A 23,093-nucleotide genomic window follows, 5' to 3' on the forward strand; every position below is an offset into this window, starting at 1 on the left:
AAATGCCCGGAAGATGGAGAAACGCGAGGAGTCAAAAATGTTGAGAATCTCACCGATTACATTTGTATGAAGTAGCATTGCACTTTCTTCTATCTGTTCACTTACTAGTTTTGGCCCGCACCACCCAGAGACCCCAGCTAGCTGACTTCAACAAGTGTCCGCAGCCGCTTCCATCGCTTCTCAACCATGACAGTCACCAGAATTAGAAAGGGGTTGTCTTACGTTATAGGCGAGTCTACCAATAATGAAAACCATATTCTTCCCATCAACTCCATCCAGTATTCGTCTCTTCACAAGAAGATGTTTACGGGTGGAAGAGATGGTGTTGTCAAAGTCTGGGATAGCCAGGTTCTGTCAGACGCCGTGGTACCTTCCAATGGCAAAAGCAAAGATGACGATACCAGACCCACCGATATGAATGAAACCTTATTAAAGCTAGAGACATGCATCTCCCTGAACGTCCTTTCCCATAACCAGTTAAATACGAGCTTCCAGGTGCTGGAAAACCACAATTTGCACTTTGATTGGATAAATGACATGCTCTTGATCAATAACGATGACAGTTTGGTCACTTGCTCCTCGGACTTGTCTTTGAAGCTTGTCAACCTCACTCCCGGTGTCCCCAAAGATAGCCAGATCCACAAGTTTGCCAACGTCCACACCGACTACGTCAAGAAGTTATCATCGTGTGAGAATCTGAATAACATCATCAGTGGTGGGTTGGACGGCAAAATCGTTATATGGGATTTGGACCGTTTGGCTCCGGTAAGGACCATCGACAATGACACACCTGGCTCCATTTCCCGGTCCATCTACTCGTTGTCCAATGACAATGCCAACTTGATTAGTTGTGGAGGTCCTAACAACACCATCAACATCTTTGACAAGAGGCTTGAGTCACCGTTCATCAAAAAGTTGATAGGTCACCAGGAGAATGTCCGGTGCATGTTGATGGATAACCACTATGTCTTATCGGGCTCATCCGATTGTACCATCAAGCTCTGGGACTTGAGAAACTATAAAATATGTAAGAGCTTTGATGTGCACGAAGACCCTATTTGGTGTTTGACATCCACAGCTCCCGATTTCAAGACGTTCTACTCGGCCGACAAGGTGGGAAACATCGTGAAGACCGACATGACCCATTTGAATACGATGCTGAATGACTTTGCCAACAATGCGTTGATCGAAAAAGTCGGGTTGTCGACTCTAATTGCCAAGTGTGATACTCCAGTCATGTCTTTGTGCATCGAGAGTGATGAGAATCACAATGAAATTTCATTGTTTGCCTCCACAAACATGAGTTTGAACCGATACTATGTTCCCAACACCCACGATTTGTCGCTCTACCAGTACCTTCGTAACTATCATGAATTCGATAGCCATCAACTGACAGATGACTTAACGAATGAAGCCAACAACGATAACGATATCAACTCCGATTTTTTTGATTTGGTGAGCCACTTTTCTATTGAAACCAATTTGGATATCCAATCAAACTTCTCGACGCCAAACAACATTTCCAATGCTGGAGATGAGGTTGACACGTCGGAATACGCATCAATGTTCTTTAATACCAGCGGTGGAGGACCATCTATGGAATTTGTGAACATAGACAAGAATAACGCCCGAAAACCAGATGAGTACATCAACAACATTCCCGTCGAAATATTGCTAAACCCCATCAACCCCGACCAAATCACGATGATTCCTTTCCATAAGGCTCCCATCAAACGCTACCCTTTTACCCCCAAAAGTATCATTGCAAAACGTCTCTTCAACAACAAAAGGTCCATGCTTGTATTATATTTGAATGGAGATATTTCGATCTGGGATATCTTCATTTGCAAAAAGACAAAAACATTCAAGTTCGAGTCCAGTTCCCCGGTGGAAATGACCAGTGAATTGCTCAAAAAGCGACTTAAGGATATGGATAATATCTTTCAAGAGTATCAAACAACAGACACCTTAAACAACTGGTGTGAAGTGGAAATAAAGTCCGGTAAACTTTTTGTAACCTTGAGTGAAACCACTTTCAACAATGTCGAGGTCTACTACGACGAGTTGATTGACACCTACCCATTCTTAAGCATTGAGTATGACGAGGATAGCAAGAAGCATTCGAGAGTTAAGATCACCAACGATGATAGAGTCCAACTCTCAAGGATCTTACTTAATTCCATGTTCCACATGTATGCCTTATATGAATGGGAATTTGATCAAGTAATGAGGGAGGAGTTGAAGAAGAAGAATGATATTCAGTCTCCACCCAAAGAGGCTTTCAACCGAATCAAGATGTTTTCCAGAAAATCCTCCTCAACCATTACCTCGATGCACATTGCATCCAATGGCAACTCGAGGCCTAGCAGTAACTCTAATAGTACCAATGTCAGTGTCCATGAACTTCTGTTGAGCACAAAGGATTCTGTTCAAGAGTTCATCGACTCTGAAGATGTTGACCAGTACGAGGACTCAATCAACTTCTTGCTCCATGACAACAAGGCCAAGTATTTGGAGACGTTGACAACCTCTAAGTCTAAGGTCCCTAAAACCGCTTTGAAATTCTACTCAAATGATGCCAAATATAGCCGCAGTGAGCTTTCCACCGAAGAATCCATCGCCTATAAACCACTAATAGACTTGAGCCATCTCCCCCAAGACCTTTTGATCATCATATTTGAAAACTCACCCAGTCTCGGTAACTTGAGAGACGTTTTCAGTTTTAGACTAAGTGAATTGAGCCATTTGAAGTATGCTCAAGAAGATTCTGATCAATTTGTCAACCATTTAAGAACTTATTTGCCTAAATGGATTGGTCAGCCGATCTTATATGATAGATTTCCAATTAAAGAAAGTCCTAAAATAGCCTTTCAATTGTTGGAATTGGACTACAACACTCTTCCCCCAGAAAAGAAGATCAATGGAAAAGCCCAACGGAAAATCAAGAGATTACCGGTGCTTGAATCTTCCATTAAGTTGACATCTCATAATATGTTGAGGGTCAGTAAGATTCTTGGATATCTAACAGAAAAGTTTGAGTCTAAGACCAGCGAAATGAAAGACAAGATCACCCCTACAGAGTGGCTTGTATTAGAATGTAGAGGCCAGGAATTGCTCCCCAGTATGACCTTACAAACTATCAAATCCAAAATTTGGAAATCGAGCTCAGATATCGAGTTGAGGTTTAGAAGAAAATTTGATAAATGATAAATATATAACGAACTTGATCCTTATGAATCAAAGAGTTGTAGTGATATAACGGGATACCATAAAGTTTAGACCTTTGATGATATTCTTTGTAACCACAGTTTATCTGTCCAACTTTTCATCAACATATAGTCCACAGTAGTCCAATTTCCATACCCACATTCCTATCACAAGACCCGTTGAAATAGCTCCCTAACTGAATAGGAGAACTAAAAGCCTTGTGAATTCCAAGATGACTTGGGCGAAATATGAATGCGTTCATCAGATCACTTAACTATCTGCCAAATTTCATTGGAGTCAACTTTCAAAGAAGTTTAATTTTTTTCCCCATCGCTTACTTTTATACTCGCGCACATCCGGGTTACCTGCTCATAGGCCATGTTTCACGAAATAGCTCAAAAATCTTGGATTTTGTAGATCTTAGTACCATATTCACCATAGAATAGAACTGATAGCTTTCTTATCGCTTGCAACTATCTGGAAACCTATATAATTCTATCAATTCTTCTCTTCTCCTTCGCTAATGATGTTCACGCGCACAGATCATTCTCAATCCACCAAAACTCACTCAAAACACACACCTAATCGCAATGTCTACCACTATTGTTGAGATGCTCGTACGAGTGGCATCGATTCTAATGACCACGACTATCTTTGTGATCAGCAACACCATCACCATAGTTCAGTATTCGAATGCTGAGTACCCACAGATAACACAACCAATTTTGGCATTGGTGGGACTCTATGTCAGCTACCGATTTACCAAAAGAATCATCACCTCATGGCTCAACATGGTGGTTTTCATGGTCAAGATGTTTTTGCTTTTGATCACCATCATCGTTGGGTTGGCGGCGTATCTTAGAGGAGAACGCTTCTTTAGTCAGGATATTCCTTTTTTGCAGCAAGCGATTCAAGAGTATAATGGAGAAGCGATCCAAGAGTTCGTGGGTGCCAAGATGAACCAGGCTATGTTCAGCAATCTTTTTAGTCTGTTTGGAGATTCTGAACCTGAGAAGAAGACGAAGACGAAGACCAAAAAACCAAAGGTGGATAAGGGCAAAAAGTTCCAGAAAAAGGCCAAGAGGGTGATGAAAGAACATGGTATTGAGATTGACAGCAGCTACTTGGACTATTTGAATGAGAACTTGGGGTATGGTGGGGATGAAAATATCTTGGATAACGTGGGAGCAGCTTTAGATGGGTTGGGTTTGGATGTCAGCGGGTTTATGGACCGGTTCCATGTATGAAGACCAAGTGCACTGGATGCACTAATTCTCCATGTTTGTATGACTCCAAATAAAGTCACTAATGTCTGTAGTCTCAAATCATATTAGTCTATGTATCTCTATTATATAAATAACACCTTTACACCTCACTCTCCTTCTCCTCCTTCTCGATCACCTCGTCAATACACCTCAAACCTCTGTCTTTTACAAAAAATGCACTGATGAAGCAAAAACCCATGAGGGGAATCGTCATATAAAAGTAGTTTCGAATCGCCTTCATGTACATCTTCTTCACCACCGTCACCTGACCATCCGTCAATCCTTGTACCAGAATCTTGTTATAGATATGTTCCTTCAAGTAAGTGAGATAGCCAACTGAAATATTGTCGTAATTGTCGGGGTTACTAAAAGCCTTATTGATCTCTGCCATCACTGTGTTGGTGACAATCAACGAGGCAACAGCAGTACCAATGGCGCCTCCGAGACACCGTACAACATTACGGGTGGAAATTACCACTGCCCGGTCGGCTTTTCTCGACTGGGCCTGTGCTGCCACCACCGATGGCTGAAACGTCCATCCCACCCCACATCCAATCACCAACAAAATCCCCACAATCTCCCCATCTGGAGTGTTGATATCAAAGAGCATAAGCAACCCAAGCCCAAGCAACCACAGACCATATCCTCCACATATCACGTACTTATAGTGGCCGCTTCGTGAGATGATCTGGCCGGCAATTGTCGACATCAACGCTTGGATTAACACCATCCCCACCTGCAACACCGCCGACTGCATTTCGGTTTTCCCCAACACAATCTGGAAGTAGTACGGAAGATAGTACTGGAACGAAAAGTAAATCAATCCATAAAAGAAGTTGGATGAGAAGATGAGGTTCAACAGAGTCGACTGGAATAAATTCAAGGGAATCATGGGCAACTTGGGGATTTTCCACTCGACGACAATAAACGCCACGGAGCAAAGCCCTCCTACCACAAACATCACGATCACCAACACACTGTTCCAACTATAGGTGGAGCCCCCGCCGTTTAATGGTACCAAGATCAACGTCAAGCCCGCAGTGCTGAAAAACATCCCGATGTAGTCAACCTTCATGAACTTCTCTTTTTTGGTCAACACTGAGTCCAAGTGCTTTTTGCGGTCCTCCACGAAGAAATAGGTGGTGGCCATCTGGATCGCCACAAGCCCTGGAAGCATATGGTAGAAATTTCTCCAGGACGAGCTCAGCACAAACGCAGACATCAAGAACGGGCCGCATGCATTGCCCAACCCGACATTGGCACCCAAAATTCCCTGGTAGTTCCCCCGCTGCTTCAACGTCACAATGTCGCTAATTAGCACCATCGTCATCGCCTGGATGCCTCCGGTCCCCACCCCAGCAAGTGCCCGGAAAATATAAAACTGGACCCCTGTCTGGGCGAACCCGCACGCCAAATCTGCTATTCCCAAGAATGCTAACGAGTATAGAAGCACCCCTTTGCGGCCAAAAATGTCTGCCAACCGTCCAAATAATACCTGGCACACACAGTTGGCCAAAAGAGAAGCAGTTCCGGCCCAGTTGATGGTCTTCTCTGCGTTTAATTCTTTCGCCAATGTGGGGAGAGCAATGGTCACTGCCGTTTGATCCACAAACGCGGTGAACACGTTGAATGCCATGATGAACATAATGGTGATGAGTTTCTTCCGAGGGAGAATGTTGAGGTGAGCGTCGCCCAACCGGTCGCTAAGATCTCGTTCTTTGTCTGGGGTAGTGGCAGCCGGGGGATCGGCTGGTGCTGTAGAATTGCCGTCATCCGATGAACACAACTCGGGGCCCAAGTGAGTGTGTTCGTTCAGATGGATATTTTTGATTTCGTCTTTCATGCTGCGATTTTTCGGGGAGCGGACTTGGACCCTATTTATAATGGGGAGGAGGAGAGAGGTGAGAATTTTGACAGATATGAGACGCGGAGCCGAGCTCCGAAATTGTCAAATTATAGAAAAAGCTTTGAGGAACCATTCGAAAATGGGTGTTTTGAGAACGTATCCATTGTGGTGGAGTTCCCACCAGGTGTATTTGTGTGCTCCGTCGGTGGGCCCATAGGAACTCATCGCATATGGTCCGCTCACCGCTGTATATGGCCGCTTATCGCCGTCAGCATTATTGTCGGTACAGAAGCTGGTAGAGCTACTGGTTGTGCGTGGCATTTACCACTCTTCATTTTCCTGGCTCATTTTCCATTCTGACTGTCCTCCTATATCGCTTTCAAATCACTTTCAATCTTATCAATTTCTCACGTTTCGACCTCACAATTTTCGATCTCATAAATGTCTCACAATTTCAAGCATGGCACACAAGAGACATAGAAACACTATAGTCTGCACCTTCTGCAAACGTAGAAAGAGAAAGTGCGATAGGTGCCAGCCGTGCTCCTCATGTGTCAAGTTCGGCAACCCTGAATGCACCTACGACGTCAAACTCTTGCCCTTGGTCTCAAAACCTCCAGTGTTTGACACCAGCCTCCGAAACGAACTTTGTCTGCTTTCCCGAAAACTCGCCGAACTCGAAAAGAAGCTAGATGGCCCTGAAAGCGAGTCTGCATTGCCACCTCCCACCCACCTGTTTGGTGACTATTTGGGATGCAACCCCATCAACAGCCATAAAGACATTCTCCAATTGTCCCAATACCTGACAACCCTTTTCGTAAAAACCGGTTTCCAACGCTCGACTCCTCCGTTGGCCACCTTGTCTATGCTCCGAGCAGATCCCATGGTTTCAGCCTTATTGGAGTATGCAAACCTGGTTCTTGTGGAAGATAAGACCTACCAACCGGTGCTAAACAGCAAGTACGCCGCCATCGAAAAAAAGTTCTTCACCCAAGACGACGTGCTAAACGGGATGACGGCGTCTGAGCCGTACAAAATTGGGGATAAAGGTCCAACGGTCTCTGTCGAGTCTGAAAAGACTGATGAGGTGAGTTTGACACATTTGGCGCTTGAGGTTCTCCCGGTGAGAAAGGCCATTTGGCGGTACATCAACGTGTTCTTCTCCAAAATCTACCCTTACTATCCTATTTTGGATCAGCGTGAGTTTATGGACAGCATCAACGAAATTCTTGGTAACTCGGAGCCCAATGAGACCCGCATAAAAGAGATTCACATCACCAAGAAAATTGATTTTGCCCATCTTGGTATCCTTCTACTCATACTACGGTTGAGCTATTTAGCCATCACGTCTCTTGCTTATAGAGCCAACGGCGACCTCGAACAACCTGGTTCAGAGCTTGCGTATTTAATGGACCACCCCATTGATGTCAAAGCGGTATCGGGGTCCAAGCGGTGTATGGATCTTTTCCCATTGTATTCCGCATGGAGTATCGCTGTGTTGCAGATGGCGTTTCTTCAAAGATTATACATCATCGTGGCTCCTGAAGAAGGAGATGCTATCCGAGACTATGAGGCATTTGTCTATGATGGGGTCATCAACAATATGGCCCAATCATTAGGTTTGAACCGAGATATGGTGTTCACGTTTGGCCAAGGCCCCGATTCCAGACATCGAAACTTGTGTCAAAAGATTTGGTTGAGTGTGATCAGATTGAATTCGGACCAGTGCCTACGAAATGGGTATCGTTTTCCCATTGATAGGGTTTCTTATGACACTTTACCACCCTCTGAAAGTGAGGTGACGAGCAGTTACGATACAGATTTGGAAAGAGCGGTGTTAAATAACCTTTCCAAAACCACAATTGAACCTGAAATCACTAGGATATTGGATTTGGTGTCCAATGTCCGTGATGGTATACCTTTAGTTGAGTTGTGTTCCTTATTGGAGTATTTTGAAAAGACCTATGTCAAAACTTATGGTGGTAAGAGAAGAGATCTCATACAAGAAAACTTCCCCAATGCAGTTGATAAAATGAATCTGACAGTACTGTACATCTCCATGATGGTGTTAGACTTGACCATGTTATTCTTCATTTACAACTATTACCTCCAAGGAGACAACACCGAGATTCAATCATTCTACGTAAATAAGTTGATTGTGACCGTTTGCTACGAATTTCTTCCGTTCTGCTGTGAGATCTTCCAAAATAGTGGGAAGATTTTCAAGGAATTTGGAGATATCATGATTTTGCCAGGGATGTTCAATTTGCTTTATAAGGCAGCTATTGTCCTTTGCAGCATCCACTTCAGAAACAAAAAGGCCTTGCTGACCTTCCGTGACGATGAAGAGGTATGTGATATTCTTACCCAAACCAATACGATTCTTCTCAAGAACCTCCGGAACATCACTGATATCTTCTTGTACTTTAGTCCATGGTATTTTTCTGCGTGGAGGTCCAGTAGGAATATGGTTATTGTTTATGACTTGATGACAGGAGAAGGTTTGTACGAGTTCCACTCCATGAGGAACGCCCATGGGTTTCTGTTCCCCAAACTGCATTTTAAAAAGACTCTCGATGTGTTACGAACTTCTTCTGAAGAATGGAATCAGTACAGAACCACCAACGAACAAGGAAAAGAGGTATTTACTTTTCAGACCAGAGCATTGGTCAACCCGACCGTCGAAGGCCCTTCTGAGGTATCTCCAGCGACTTTCTTGGATACACGAAAAGAGGTAGACTCTCGTTGGCATGAGACACTCGCTTCCAGGTCTGGAATGCAACCTCCTTCGGAAGACCGGTCAAAGTGGAGTGGAGAATTGCAAGACGAGCTCTTCGCTAATGACCTTTCACGTCTCTTTGACTCGGCGTTGGTTGATGATTTCTTCGCAACCTACTTGAACGATCAACCATAGAGACGTACGTAACATAAATATAATATAGTATGCATTTATGGAACGGCCAGATTCGTAAAGCTTTCTTGAATTCAAGAGACTATTAAGCGATTTGCACAGCGTAGAACAACTATTATCGTAAGTAATGACACTTCATAATCTCGGGTGATTTAATAATAGGGCTATAAATCTACTCACAGACCTTGGATCATCTAGTCGCGATATTCGCAGTCTGCAAAACTATGGCCCACAAAACTATGTCTCACAAGAGAAACAGAAGCACATTGGTCTGCAACCTCTGCAAACGAAGGAAGAGAAAGTGTGATCGTGCAATCCCTTGTTCCACATGTTGCAAGTTGGGTGTGGATTGCACCTACGATGTCAGTTCAACCCCAGCCGCAGTATCAAAACATACCTCCAAAGATAACAACCTTCGAAGTGAACTATCTCTGCTTTCAAGAAAACTTGCTCTCCTCGAGAAGAAGAGCGCCACCCCTATTTTGAAACCTCCAAGCGGCCTTCACGAATCGGCATCGCCGTTGTTAACATCGCCTCCCACGGTTTCACCCGATTTATCTTCTATCACATCATTTGACGACTACCTAGCATATAATCCAGTCAACAGCCCTGAAGATGCAATCAACTTCGCCGAGTATCTGACTACTCTCATGACATCGTCGGGCCTTCGCCGGTCGAACCCGCCGTTCAGTCCCTTGACCATTTGCAGGGCAGACCCCATGATTCTTGCGTTATTGGAATACACAGATCTGGTTTTGGTCCAAGAGAAATGGGACAATTCAGTGGTACTTAATAATGAGTACTCTGCCATTGAAAAGAAGTTTTCCACCAAGTCTGATATGCTAGACGGATTTGACGACGTTAAGCCCTATGAAACTTCCGAAAAGGAATCCTTCAAAATAGGTGGTGATTCTACCTCAGACGAAGCGGCCGTCAGTTTGGCTCGACTGAGCCTAGAGGTTCTCCCGGTTAGGAAGGCCATCTGGCGATATATTAACGTTTACTTCTCCAAAATCTATCCCTATTGTCCCACTATGGATCAACGTGCATTCATGGATACTATCACCAAAATCATTGGAACTGGTGAGCCAAATGAAACTCGAATAGAAACCCTCCACATCAACCGGCGAATTGATTTTGCCCATCTAGGAATCCTTCTAATCATGCTACGGTTGAGCTATTTAACTATCACATCACATTCCTTCAGAACTAATGGTGAGCTCCAACAACCAGGTTCTGATCTTGCGTATTTGGTCAACCACCCTATTGACATCAAAGTGGTTGCGGTGTCCAAGCGGTGTATGGACTGTTTCCACTTGTATTCAACAACAAGCATTCCGGTATTGCAATTGGTTTTACTTCACAGAGTATATTTCATCTTGGCTCCTGAAGAAGGTGATTCGGGTAGAGAGTCTGAAGTGTATACCTATAATAATGTCATCAACGGTATGACATACGCATTAGGTTTGAACCGAGAACTGGTGTTCACGTATAATACAGGGCCCGATTCCAGGCATAGAAACTTGTGCCGTAAAATTTGGTTGAGTGTATATGGTTTAAATGTTGGTCATTGCTTGAGAAACGGATACCGTCTTCCCATTGAACCCGATTCTTATGACACTTTACTACCCGATGCTGGGAGTGAGGTGACAAGTATCTACGATGCAGATTTGGAAAATGTAGTATTGGACGTCTTTTCCAGAAGCAAACTTGAACCTGAAGTTCCCAGGATATTAGAATTGGTGTCGAATGTTCGTAAAGGTGCACCCCTAGTTGAATTGTGTTCATTGTTGGAATACTTCGAGAGAACCTATCTCGAAAGTTATGGTGTTACAAGGAAGGAGATTATGGAAGGGTCTTTCCCTCATGAACTTGAGCGACTCTATCGAGCTCTGATATATCTTACAGCTATTGGGATGGATATAACTATTTTGATGATGGTGTTCAACTATTACATGAAAAAAGATGATATCGAGATTCAATCATTCTACTTAAATAAGTTGATAGTGACCGTGTGCTATGACTTTCTTCCATTCTGCTGTGAGATCTTTCAGAATGGTGGGAAGATTTTTAAGGAATTTGGAGATATCAGCATATTCCCCGTAATATTGAGCATGCTTTATAAAGCAGCTATTGTCCTTTGCAGCATCCACTTCAGAAACAAAAAGGCCTTGCTGACCTTCTGCAATGATGCCGAAGTGTGTGATATTCTTACCCAAACCAATACGATTCTTCTCAAGAACCTTCGGAACATCACTGATATCTTCTTATACTTTAGTCCATGGTATTTTTCTGCATGGAAATCAAGCAGAAACTTGGTTGTGGTCTACGACTTGATGACAGGAGAAGGTTTGTACGAGTTCCACTCCATGAGGAACGCCCATGGGTTTCTGTTCCCCAAACTGCATTTTAAAAAGACTCTCGATGTGTTACGAACTTCTTCTGAAGAATGGAATCAGTACAGAACCACCAACGAACAAGGAAAAGAGGTATTTACTTTTCAGACCAGAGCATTGGTCAACCCGACCGTCGAAGGCCCTTCTGAGGTATCTCCAGCAACCTTTTTGGATACACGAAAAGAGGTAGACTCTCGTTGGCATGAGACACTCGCTTCCAGGTCTGGAATGCAACCTCCTTCGGAAGACCGGTCAAAGTGGAGTGCAGAATTGCAAGACGAGCTCTTAGCTAATGATATTTCACGTCTCTTTGACTCAGCCTTGGTTGATGATTTCTTTGCCACCTACTTGAACGATCAGCCATAGACAATTTTCACTCACTCACATTAGCAGCCAGATATGAAGATGCGCACGATCAAAACAATTCCTCCGCCACCGCAGCGACTGAAACACCATGGTGAAAGACACACAATATTACGATCTTTTAGGCGTAGAAGCCACGGCCAGCGACCTTGAGTTGAAAAAAGCCTACCGAAAGCAAGCAATCAAGTTACATCCCGATAAAAATCCAGATGATCCCGAAGCTGCCAGTAAATTCCAGGAGTTGGGAGAAGCGTACGGAATCTTAAAAGACTCCGATAAAAGAGCACTTTACGACGAGTTGGGGGTGGAAGGTATGCAAGAGCGCCAGGTCAATAGCGAGGCTGCCGATATTGACCCGGCCGAATTCTTCTCGATGGTTTTCGGTGGAGACAGTTTCAAAGATTGGATAGGCGAGTTGAGCATGATCAATGATATCAGCAAGACGGCCGAGATCTTTGAGGATGAAGAGGCGGAAGTGGGTCAGGAGCTGGTCAGTGGCTCGGTGCCGGCTTCTGGCGATGTTGCCGTTAATGACAATAAATTGTCGAATACCGACAAAAAGGACGATGTGATGACCACCGAAGGTATCAATAGACGTAAAAACCAGAAAATGACCCCGGAGAAGCGGGAAAAGATCTTGGCGCTCCGAGAGGAAAGGAAGCAAAAGGAAGCCCAGCGAATTCAAGAATTGGTCGATAAGCTCATCAGTAAAATCGACAAGTACGACCTGGCCCAACATAATCCTGGAGCATTGGCGGACTTCAAAAAGCGCTTGGACACCGAATTTGAAGATATGAAGATAGAGAGCTTCGGAATTGAGTTGTTACATCTTATCGGTAAAATCTACAGGAACCAAGCGTCAGCCAGATTGCTGTCTTCCAAGACATTTGGAGTTTCGAAAATCTTTACCAATGCCAAGACCACTGCTGGCACGGTGAAGAACGGATATTCAATTCTCAAGACTGCATTGGATGCTCAGGCGTCCATGGAGCAAATGGTAGCAGAGCAAGAGCTTTTGCAACAAAAGGAGATATTAACCGATGCCGATCATATGCGCATGGCCGAAATGGAACGGTTGATCACCGGTAAATTTTTGGCCACTGCATGGGCGTCTACCAAATTCGAAGTAACGGGCATCCTTAATAAAGTGTGTCAAAAATTATTGAATGATAAGAGTCTTGCCAAGAAAGAGAAAAATAAACGTGCCAAAGCCCTTCACTTTATTGGTGAAATGATGGCCCGGGTAGAAAGATCTCCAGAGGAAGCAGAGGAGGCCCGTATATTTGAGGAGATGATGGCCGAAGCCAGCAATAAGAAGAAGAAGAACAATAATGCTTTTGATCAAAAGCACTTTGAAGACTATTTGGCCACCTTTGTAGACCAAAACCCAAACGAGGAACACGCAACAAACCGTGATTGAATTTATATCTAATTAACCCCTTCTTCTTAGTAATATAAAGTCTCCTTGCTCATCCTCCACTCAGATAAGCCCCTTTTATCTCTATTGTTGTTCAATTGTGGGTGCAACCAGGCGGATTGGCGGGTCGTGTCCCGGCCGTGTATTGCGCGCCTCCTCCAACATCCATCATCAAATATTTCATCGAGTGTCAATTCCTCCTACAACATGCCAAATCAGCAAGAAGTATTGGTTCTTTGTAAGGCCTTGTTGCGCAAGGCATACAAGTTTGACAACTACAACTTCCGCGAGTACAGCAAACGTAAGGTCATGGATGAATTCAGAGCTCACCGCAGCGTTTCCTCGCCTTCCGAAATTACCAAATTATACAACGAAGGCATCAACCAATTAGCCATGATTACCCGGCAAACCCACATTTCCCAAATGTACACGTTCGATAAATTGGTGGTGGAGCCTTTGAAAAAGCATCACTAGAGAATGATAAAAAATATTTTCCTACCGGGCCTGGTATGGATAAATGCGCCCACCTCGTTATTCACTGGTTGCTCCCCAATGGTTCTGCGTCCAAGGTGACGGCGCAGACACGAAGATCCTGAAACGGACATGCTATTTGTTGTAAATAGTTCCCGTCATGTACATACCCGCCAATATACAATATGATCCGGCACCGCTGGTTTCGGTAATGTCAAATACTGCTTCTGTAATGCTAAACCCGCCGGGCGGGCTCAAGTGCCAGTCCGACCCTGGCTCCGGCTCGGCACATGTAATGGTTCAGTAGATAATATCGACCAATTTACTGGCTAGGCCTAATTCCACATTGTTCTCGCACAATGCCCATGTACAAGGGTATTTTTAGCCCGCGCCAAGCCTGAGTTCTTCTCGTCGACAAGAAAAATTGCGCCAAATTTGACATTAATTTGACATATCCCAAGTCATTTCGCCAGGGCGCAACCAGACCACCACAGGTGCCGATAGAGTTTGCTTAAATAAACTTTGTATTGTTAAAAAACCTTGATAAACAGTGGCAGGAGCCTTCAGTAGTCCTTCGCCTGTCTACCTATACCACTACAAACCATGGTGAAAATATGCAGCCAATGACCGAGCGGCTTATTGCTAGCCTCGACCAATAAAGGAGAGGCTTGTTGTGAGCCCCGGGCCTGTCTATGCATGCTGCACCCGAAACAATAAGGCTTGTGCGCTGATGAATCAGATAAAAAAAAATATCTGGCACTACCCAAAACGGTATCCTTGTGACATCGGCTTGACCCATGGTACACAACGGAGTTCAACCTAGCCAATAGTTCATGAGGCGTTACAGGTGCTTGGTATGCAGTTAATTTCTGTGGTTTTTTTTTTTTTACCCCTGCTACTATAAAAGACAATTACTGCCCTGTTGGATTTTGCCATATACTTGACAATGAAATTTTGGACTCCCTTGTTACTAGCAGTTCCGGCACTTTGTGACGATGTAAGTTTGTTCGAGTGGATTAGCAACTATGAAATTGCTCTTGAATCATGTCAGGCCCAGATAGACCTTACAGCTACCGTCTGTCTAATTCCTGAAACCGCTGCCAAGCGTGGCCTTGTGCGTCGGGATGATGACTTTGATCCCACTAGTTGTTATTGTACTATGGAAGCACCATTTGTCACCTTGATCGACTGTTTTGTTAAAGGTGAAGGAAATAAGACTCTGTACATGAACTCATTTATTGACAGTTGTAAAGGGTTGACGGACGAGCCCTTGACATTAGACTCGTTATATTCCACTTACTACTCCGGCTTGAAGCACATGAAAAACGTACTGACAGTGGAAAATTTCAGTTTGACAGAAGTCGTGGACTACCCTGTGTTGTTGGGCTACAAACAGTATAAAATCAACCGGCAGTGGGAATGGATGGCAGAGAAGAACAAGAACTTGGGTCTGATCTTTGGTTTGTCTCTCATGGGCTACTGGGGTCTTGTGTTGTTGTTGGCAACTCTTGTCAACTGGACGATTTATTTATTCCCTGGGTTCACCGGTTTATTTGTGGGACCTTTGTCCAACATGTGGAGAAAGTACGTATCATTGCCAGCAGCCATCTCACGCAGAAAAACTCGTGCCGTCAGGTTTGGCTTGTTAGTTCCTTCTCGTATGGAATCGCTCATTATCTTTGTGTTTTTGTTTTTAACTGCGATGTTCTCAGGAATCAATATCCACCTGGTTCCTGGTAACGAGTTCAGTCAAGGAAACTATGTGGCACGGTTTGTGGCCATCAGAACGGGTATCATGGTTGGCTACATTTGCCCGCTCTTGGTTTTGTTCGCCGGCCGTAACAACTTTTTGCAATGGTTGACCAGATGGAATTTTGCAACCTTTATTACCTACCACCGGTGGGTGTCAAGAATCGTTGTCTTATTGGTGATTATCCACGCAATCGGTTTCACGGTATCGGATATCAGTAGAGACAAATATTCTGCCCGGGTGAAGGAAGGCTTCATCCAATGGGGGATCGTGGCATGTGTTTGTGGAGGAATCATTTTGGTGCAAGGATTGCTCGTGGTGAGAAGAAAGAGCTACGAAGCATTTTTGGTGATCCACATTTTGATGGCCATGTTCTTCGTTATTGGGGGTTACAAACACACACTCGGGTTTGGTTACCAACCATTATACTGGACATCCATCGCCGTATGGGCTATTGACCGGTTAATCAGGTTTACTCGTTTATTTGTTTTCGGAGCTCCAATGGCTACTGTCACTCTTTTGGCAGAAGAAACCTTGAGAGTGGTTATCCCCAAACCAAGTTTCTGGCATGCCACTCCTGGAGGACATGCCTTTGTACATTTTATTAGACCTTCGTGTTTCTGGCAATCTCATCCATTCACCTTCACTGATTCGTCTGAAGAGGGTAACTACATCGTCATGTACATCAAATTAAAGGGTGGTGTTACTCATGGGGTCTACAAGCACTTGGCCAATGCACCCGGAAAGAGTGCTAAAATCAGAGTTTTGGTGGAAGGACCTTATGGAGAAGACTCGTCTGCTCGTAAGTATAAGAACGCTGTGTTCATAGCTGGAGGTAACGGTATTCCTGGTATTTACTCGGAGTGTATCGACATTGCCAGAAAAACCGTTGATGGAAATGGTCCTCGGTTGAAGCTCATTTGGATCATTCGGGAATGGAAGTCGTTGGCTTGGTTCTACCAAGAGTTGAGAAACTTGAACAACACCAACATCGATACTACGGTGTTCGTGACCAAACCATTGTTGAATTTGGAAAATGGTTTGACCCATTTGAAGCCAATTCTCATAGACTCAGAATCTTCCTACTCGGACAAAGAAAAGACTAATTCGGATGTCAAAGACTCTAGTCTTCCATGTAACGATTCGGACCTGGAAGAAACTTCGATGGTGGCCTCCATCAAGAATGAGTTGTCACACATTTCTTTCCAAGAAGGAAGACCTGAAATTCACGACCTCATATGTAATGAGATTTCTCAAGCCGATGGGTCTTTGGCATTTGTCACCTGTGGTCACCCCCATATGGTTGATGAAGTTCGTTTTGAAGTATCACAGAATTTGCACCAGTCTAAGCACAGAATAGAGTATTTTGAGCAGTTACAGGTATGGGCCTAGTATATTTAATTTATTGTTTTTTTTCGTTAAGGTTATTTTTTTATAGAAATTTTTATCGATATTAAAGCTTGGTGCGATGTTGTGTCAAATTTGTTTCTTCCGGCCGATCTTTCCCAAAGCCTCTAAACTGTGCAGCACCCGGTAGGATAAAATTTTGCAACCTCAAAGAGTCTCCACTAATAGCCAAATAGAAGAATTTAAGAGACCAGATATTGTTAATAGGACAAATTAATGATCTAGAACTATGGAATTTTTTTCGCTACTAGTTCGAGGTATATCTGCGAGTTTGCAAAAAAACGACCCCGGTGAGGATCGAACTCACGATCTCAAGATTAACAGTCTTACGCCTTAGCCAGCTTGGCCACGGAGTCTTAATTTCACATTTGTTTCTACCAGCTGACCCGGTTTGGAATTTCAGATCCGGGTCTGTACTAGATGATCCCAGTGTAGCTAATCCAATTTTTGTTGATGCCTACTACTCGCTTTTGTTCACGGGGGGCAATGTTCGAAAATGTGGGTGGCTGCAAAAACGTGTAGATCATTGCATCACCTTCGCGACGGCTGACGCAAGAAAAGGACAACTTTTTGTCTTCATAAAATTGACTCGCTTTCATCTCATATCGTCTCGTATATTGCATATAAGAAAGAACCCAACGGTATCAAATCACTTAGAAGCCCTAGCGTTCTCATCTACCTAAAATGAAAACGTAATGTTATCGAGCTCCGGAACAACCAAAAGGGTCTCACAGCCATTTTTTATGGAAATGTCCATAGTGAGGTCTCTGCTATCGAGAAGCTTTATCAACAAACGAGGTAGACTCAATTTCCCAACAGTAAGAGGAATCAATACCAAATTGAACTTGTTGGTACTTTGGCTCTTACTGTCGATGCTGAATATCTTTTTCCTGAACCCGGAAATGAGCCAATTATCATCGTTAACTATACTAACCTGAAATCGTTCCTTACTTGGATAATCTTCCAATAATGAGGACTCGGCATTTATCGAAATGTCTTGTTCATCTTCAAGTATACGGTGCTTACTGGTCCATTTCAAACTCGATTCAATTGCCAATTCAACTGATATAGGCTCGCCCACAACGTACTTTTCTTTCTTGTTGAATTTGAACTCAACAATCTGTAGAATATCGATGTTGGACACAGGAACATAGATGTTCAAGCTGCGAAGCTTGAATGAGTCTTGGGTCGTGGTAGTTGAATGAGTGGAGTTGATGATGTTGATGATAGAATCTCTCACTTTAGTGCGTTCTTTTGGGGCCAAATATTGTACGATCCGATCTGTGAGAGTAGTGATTTCCAAAATATTCAAGATTGCAAGCTTTGAGTCTAGAAGATATGATTGATAGTCGAATCTTATTTTAGGCATTACCATGTCGTTAAAAGCATATGAGAAACTTTCAATTTCCAGGTGAACTAACCTGGCCATGATTTCTTCACATTCTTCGACAACTGAAGAATACACAACTGATAATTTGAATTCGTCGGTCGGTTTCACATGGTGTTTTTCGGTGAGCTCAATTTTGTAAAATGAAGTGTACATCTGCTCTCCGTACACAATGCAATTTTCAGAGGTTACCCTAGGAACCTTTATTGTGTATGCGGTGCCGCTATTCTCATCAGCATTAACTAATTGGGTCGATAATATCCTCACAGGAGACGATATGGCAGAACCAACTTGGAACCTTGAAAAGATCGATTCCGATTTGAAGATGTCTTGAACTGAAACACTTACTATAAGGTTTGTATCAATTATCTTTTCAGTCACGAATTCATAGGAAGTCTCGTTAGCATCGTACCTCACAAGCGTTTTCACCTTTAAGATTTTGTTGTCGGTGAGCAGTTGAATTGGCACTTCATGTAAATATTTCTCACCTGCTTCTAAATCGACTTTTCTTAACTCCAAGTTTTTCTTGTCATATTTGAAGTCTTCAAACGTTAAGAAATCCACCGAAACATTTTGGATGGGTGTTTCCCCATTCTTTAATGTAAGGATAATCGATGGTAATCCAAGAAGCAAATCTGAAGCCATCTTTATATCACAAGTGAAAACATCTCCACTAGGATAGAAATAAATCGAGTTAGTCTCCATTTCAGACTGTGCAGTTTGGTTATGGAAGATCATAGAATCATTTAAAATGGAGTGTTTTGGATCGTCTGGTACTTGGGTAAATGTATGGATCAATTTAAGTTTGGGGCTTAACCCTATTGTCAATTTTACAGGTTTGAAAAACCCCACAACAGCCCTTCGTGAGACTAACTTGACAGTTTGAAACTTCTCTTCTGATAACCGAACATCACCTACTTTGAAAGTCAAGCCTTTGGACAATTCAAGTTCAACATGTTCGAATTTGAACTCGATTTCATACAAGTTGGTGAGGTTCAACTCGAGGTAGTAGTTGTGACCATCATTTCTAATGTGAGGATCCAAGTCGACTTCAAATATTTTCTCAATGGGAAACTCAAAGCTTTCTTGGAGTGATTCTGAACCCTTTATGACATTTTGTGACAACTTTGATATTTGCTTTTGAGTCTTTATAAGGCGATAATTATTTATATCGACTTTCTCTGAGGTTGTTTTCAAGTTTGAGATGAGCTTTATATATGATTGTACTAACAAAGCAGGGTTGTTAATACTCAATTTCTCAATGCACTCGACGTATATCTCTAGAAGAATACCTCCCATATAGTTCCAATTGTTGTCAAGAAAGAATTGATATGAATCCTGCAAAATGTTCAAACTCTCTTTATAGTTTTGACGTTGATAGTTCAACAATGCTAAATCGATACTAAGGACATCGATGGTCTTTGTTCTGTTACATAAAACAAGATGTTGGATTATGGTTTCTGTAGCATTTTCAAAGTACTGAAGAAATGAGTCTTTGGACTTTAGTATTCTCAGTAGCTCTCCCACAAGCTCTATTTCCTTCTGTTTATCACCGTGATCATCTAAAGATACTTCATTGAATTCGTAGATTCGATAACCTCTCAAAGCTCCGAGTTTGACGAGACTTGATCTTTCAAACAACTTCAATTCTCCCATGAACTCGTGCAAATATGAGGTATCGACCTCTTCATGAGCTGGAGTATTTATGAAGTCTTTGATGACTTTGTGGCCCATGAAATACTCAATCAAGTGGTAGTTGAACTGCAAGACAGAATCACCAAAAAAAGAATTCAAGATATTCAAATAATCGATCATTTCCTGAAAAAGATTCGACACATATAGACATTGGATTGAAAACAAGTCTTCATCCTCCACCAACGTCAACAAAAGCTTGAACTTCCTGTTGAAGACAAAACTTATAATGTAGAAATAATTGGTCTCCAGTAGAATATCACACTCCTTAAAAACAGCCGTAACGTTCTTGTAGTCGATTTCAGGTAAGATGTTCTTGAAAGACGTTGGGCTCTTATGATAGTAGTTTTGGAGTAGAATAGTGGAGTCTTTCAATGTGTTCAACGAGTCTTTGAACAACCGTAAATTCTCAAAGGACATGGATTTCTTCAAGAGTAAGTTAACGAAAAATAAGTCCTTATCCTTAATGGTGCTCAACTGCTTGTCAATGGTCTCAAAATTGCGGAGACAAGATGCTAATATAAGATCCTTGATGAAATTGATCAAATCATTATAAACTTCCAATTTGTTCAAGTCATTATCATTGGGTTCTCTCAACCTGAAACACCTGTCTTTCGAGCCCCTGTTCACAGTCAAGGCACTCAAGTGTTTGCCATCCTTACCGAAATCTGCTTTTAGCTTTTCGAAAATTGACGTCTTGAAGGAATATTTATCTTTCTTGATAGGAGAGTACAACACAATTAACCATTCGACATCGTCGTTTACCGAATGCTTCAACCATTCCAAGATCAAGGGTCGTACCTGGGACTTATAAATCTCTATTGCGTTACATTGGATGAACATTAGCCTGACATGGATCAGATCATTGACTTTCTTGGGCACCTCTTCCACCAAGTCCACCGGCAATCGGGGTATTGACCGCAACGCCGACGAGTGGTTAAACCTCCAGTGGACGTTTGTCAATGGTAGTTTGGAGTCCAAGCTGGGTTTTATCAAAGGGAATACGTTGAATGGATCATAATATGCCAACTGAACACTCATGCTGTTTAATGGGAACAACTTTGAAAGAATCGCGTTTTTCACTGCTGCAAAATAAATCTCACAAATATTGCATTAATCCTACAAAATAAATATCATATCAAATTATACCTTTTCGACATTAGCCTCGATAGGTTTTGTGACAGAAAAGTTATCGTGGTCTTCATCAAGAGACTCCTCGTCCGACTTGATTCCATGATCATCAAACTCTTCAACATATTCATCACGATCAATATCGAAAGAAGCGTTTCTATTCTCAGGTCCAAATAAGGTTACAACAATCAAGTAACCCACTACGCATCCCAAGAATATCGCCATCACCTTGGCGTAATTGTAAGTAGGTGCACCGGATGGGGCAACGATAGGGAATCTTTCACCAATGGTAGACTCGATGGTGGAAGAAGCAGATGACACCAAATTACCCAACTGGTAACTCAAACCCACCACAAACGTTCTGTAGTCAGGGGGAGACAATTCAGACAAGTGGGAGGGAACCACCCCCCAAGCCCCTTGCACCCCAGCTTGAAGGAAAAAGGCGCCAGCGTTGATGCCAGAACCTTTAATGAAAGCCCATGGGTAAATCATTGCACCTGCTAACACAGCAGCAATGATAATGGAGATTCTTCTGCCGATGAAGTTGGAAACATGGCCAAAGATGAACCCTCCAAAAATGGCCCCCAAGTTGGCCACGCTGTTGGTGACGGTGGCTCTGTCGGTACCGTAACCCAATTGCACCTTCAAGAGAGTTGGGTAGATATCCTGTGACCCGTGTGAAAAAAAGTTGAACCCAGCCATCAAAAGAATCGTATAGAGGAACATCGCCCAGTAGGTCTTCAAGACCTTTTTTCCCAGGATAACGAATTCGGCAATCTCTTCTCTGACGGTTGGCTGAATGGGTCCAGCAGTTGGGTCCGCATTACCTTCGGCAATTTTCCTCTTCCTAAGCTCCATCTTGGCTCTCTTGATCAAATAGTCATCAGTTTCGGGTAACATCAATCTCCACACAATGAAAATGACTGGGGGCCCGGCAGAAAACCAGAAAATTGATCTCCAGGCCTGGTTGTGGTCGTTATTGACATTATCGACAATAGCTCTGTTAAACACCACCACCAAAAGGTATCCAAAGGCATAACCTTGTTGAAAGAGTCCCCCAAGGATACCACGGGCATTTTTGGAAATCCCCACCTCATCGTGGTTAATGGTGGAAAGATAGTCCTGGTTCAAATCTTTGACAGGCTCGGGGTTACACCCGTAGCAAGTGCCCAAAGCCACCGAATAAACCCCACCCATGGCAATTCCGAAAAGCGCTCGCACCCCTAAGAACTGTTTGTAGGTCTTGACAAACCCACAGCCAATTTGGAGCACCACCAACAAACCCAATGACACCACATACGGTAACTTGGTGCCGTACCTATCTCCGATCAACCCAAAAATAGCAGCTCCTACCGACCGCAACATAAGCACTAAAGTGATCCCCCAGGTGATATCTTTGACTTCTTTACCCAAATCGATAGCAATCGAGTCCACATTCAATGACACACTGAAAAAGTCAAATGCGTCCCAGGTCCAAGCAAAGTACCCAATGAAGAAATACATCCATTGTCGTCTGTTCAATTCACCCAACGGGCGAAAAGGGTTAAAGTATTGGCCCCAAGTATATGAGCTTCTTTCTTTCTTCGATGCCACCAATGTGGTGAACCGGGTTTTGAGATACTTTTTAATGGCTCTGGAGGTGAAGGTTGGTGGATGGACCACATGCTGATTATGGTCTTCCACCAACTGAGAGTGAATAGAAATTACACTGGTCATCTGACAAACAAATATGCAACGTGAAAATATAGCGGGTTGCTGTTTTTATACCCAAAGCTTATTCCTCCGATAAACTGTGGGGATGCCTTTTTCTTGACAGATTAGGCTTCGGAGTATTTAGCGGGATCGCTCCC

General features: G+C 43.1%; 9 protein-coding genes and 1 non-coding gene across 10 annotated transcripts; 6 read left to right on the plus strand and 4 right to left on the minus strand. All coding sequences in view use genetic code 12, as the record gives it.

Moving 5' to 3' along the window:
* Positions 1 to 186: 186 nt before the first annotated feature.
* PSN45_001704 (uncharacterized protein) lies at positions 187 to 3,207 on the plus strand (the record flags this gene model as incomplete). The annotated part of the gene is made up of 1 exon (XM_006689687.2): positions 187 to 3,207. One exon carries the CDS (start codon positions 187 to 189, stop codon positions 3,205 to 3,207), a length of 3,021 nt encoding a protein of 1,006 aa, XP_006689750.1.
* Positions 3,208 to 3,797: 590 nt separating this feature from the next.
* PSN45_001705 (uncharacterized protein) lies at positions 3,798 to 4,454 on the plus strand (the record flags this gene model as incomplete). The annotated part of the gene is made up of 1 exon (XM_006689686.1): positions 3,798 to 4,454. One exon carries the CDS (start codon positions 3,798 to 3,800, stop codon positions 4,452 to 4,454), a length of 657 nt encoding a protein of 218 aa, XP_006689749.1.
* Positions 4,455 to 4,572: 118 nt separating this feature from the next.
* On the minus strand, positions 4,573 to 6,315 carry PSN45_001706 (uncharacterized protein; the record flags this gene model as incomplete). The annotated part of the gene is made up of 1 exon (XM_006690330.1): positions 4,573 to 6,315. The coding sequence occupies one exon, from the start codon at positions 6,313 to 6,315 to the stop codon at positions 4,573 to 4,575; it is 1,743 nt and encodes a 580-aa protein (XP_006690393.1).
* Positions 6,316 to 6,778: 463 nt separating this feature from the next.
* On the plus strand, positions 6,779 to 9,232 carry PSN45_001707 (uncharacterized protein; the record flags this gene model as incomplete). The annotated part of the gene is made up of 1 exon (XM_006689684.1): positions 6,779 to 9,232. One exon carries the CDS (start codon positions 6,779 to 6,781, stop codon positions 9,230 to 9,232), a length of 2,454 nt encoding a protein of 817 aa, XP_006689747.1.
* A 647-nt stretch (positions 9,233 to 9,879) lies between these two features.
* PSN45_001708 (uncharacterized protein) lies at positions 9,880 to 11,991 on the plus strand (the record flags this gene model as incomplete). The annotated part of the gene is made up of 1 exon (XM_066157712.1): positions 9,880 to 11,991. The coding sequence occupies one exon, from the start codon at positions 9,880 to 9,882 to the stop codon at positions 11,989 to 11,991; it is 2,112 nt and encodes a 703-aa protein (XP_066013809.1).
* Positions 11,992 to 12,079: 88 nt separating this feature from the next.
* On the plus strand, positions 12,080 to 13,879 carry CAJ1 (DnaJ-like protein; the record flags this gene model as incomplete). Its single annotated transcript, XM_066157713.1, has 2 exons — positions 12,080 to 13,363; positions 13,625 to 13,879. The coding sequence occupies 2 exons, from the start codon at positions 12,080 to 12,082 to the stop codon at positions 13,877 to 13,879; spliced, it is 1,539 nt and encodes a 512-aa protein (XP_066013810.1).
* Positions 13,880 to 14,822: 943 nt separating this feature from the next.
* On the plus strand, positions 14,823 to 17,018 carry PSN45_001710 (uncharacterized protein; the record flags this gene model as incomplete). The annotated part of the gene is made up of 1 exon (XM_006689681.2): positions 14,823 to 17,018. The coding sequence occupies one exon, from the start codon at positions 14,823 to 14,825 to the stop codon at positions 17,016 to 17,018; it is 2,196 nt and encodes a 731-aa protein (XP_006689744.2).
* A 297-nt stretch (positions 17,019 to 17,315) lies between these two features.
* On the minus strand, positions 17,316 to 17,389 carry PSN45_001711. Its single transcript has one exon. It is a non-coding gene; the product is annotated as a tRNA-Asn (tRNA).
* A 323-nt stretch (positions 17,390 to 17,712) lies between these two features.
* PSN45_001712 (uncharacterized protein) lies at positions 17,713 to 21,153 on the minus strand (the record flags this gene model as incomplete). The annotated part of the gene is made up of 1 exon (XM_006689680.1): positions 17,713 to 21,153. The coding sequence occupies one exon, from the start codon at positions 21,151 to 21,153 to the stop codon at positions 17,713 to 17,715; it is 3,441 nt and encodes a 1,146-aa protein (XP_006689743.1).
* A 102-nt stretch (positions 21,154 to 21,255) lies between these two features.
* Positions 21,256 to 22,959, minus strand: PSN45_001713 (uncharacterized protein; the record flags this gene model as incomplete). The annotated part of the gene is made up of 1 exon (XM_006689679.2): positions 21,256 to 22,959. The coding sequence occupies one exon, from the start codon at positions 22,957 to 22,959 to the stop codon at positions 21,256 to 21,258; it is 1,704 nt and encodes a 567-aa protein (XP_006689742.1).
* Positions 22,960 to 23,093: the final 134 nt, after the last annotated feature.

The sequence above is a fragment of the Yamadazyma tenuis genome, chromosome 2, assembly GCF_029203305.1.
Source record: "Yamadazyma tenuis chromosome 2, complete sequence".
Lineage (NCBI taxonomy): Eukaryota > Fungi > Ascomycota > Pichiomycetes > Serinales > Debaryomycetaceae > Yamadazyma > Yamadazyma tenuis.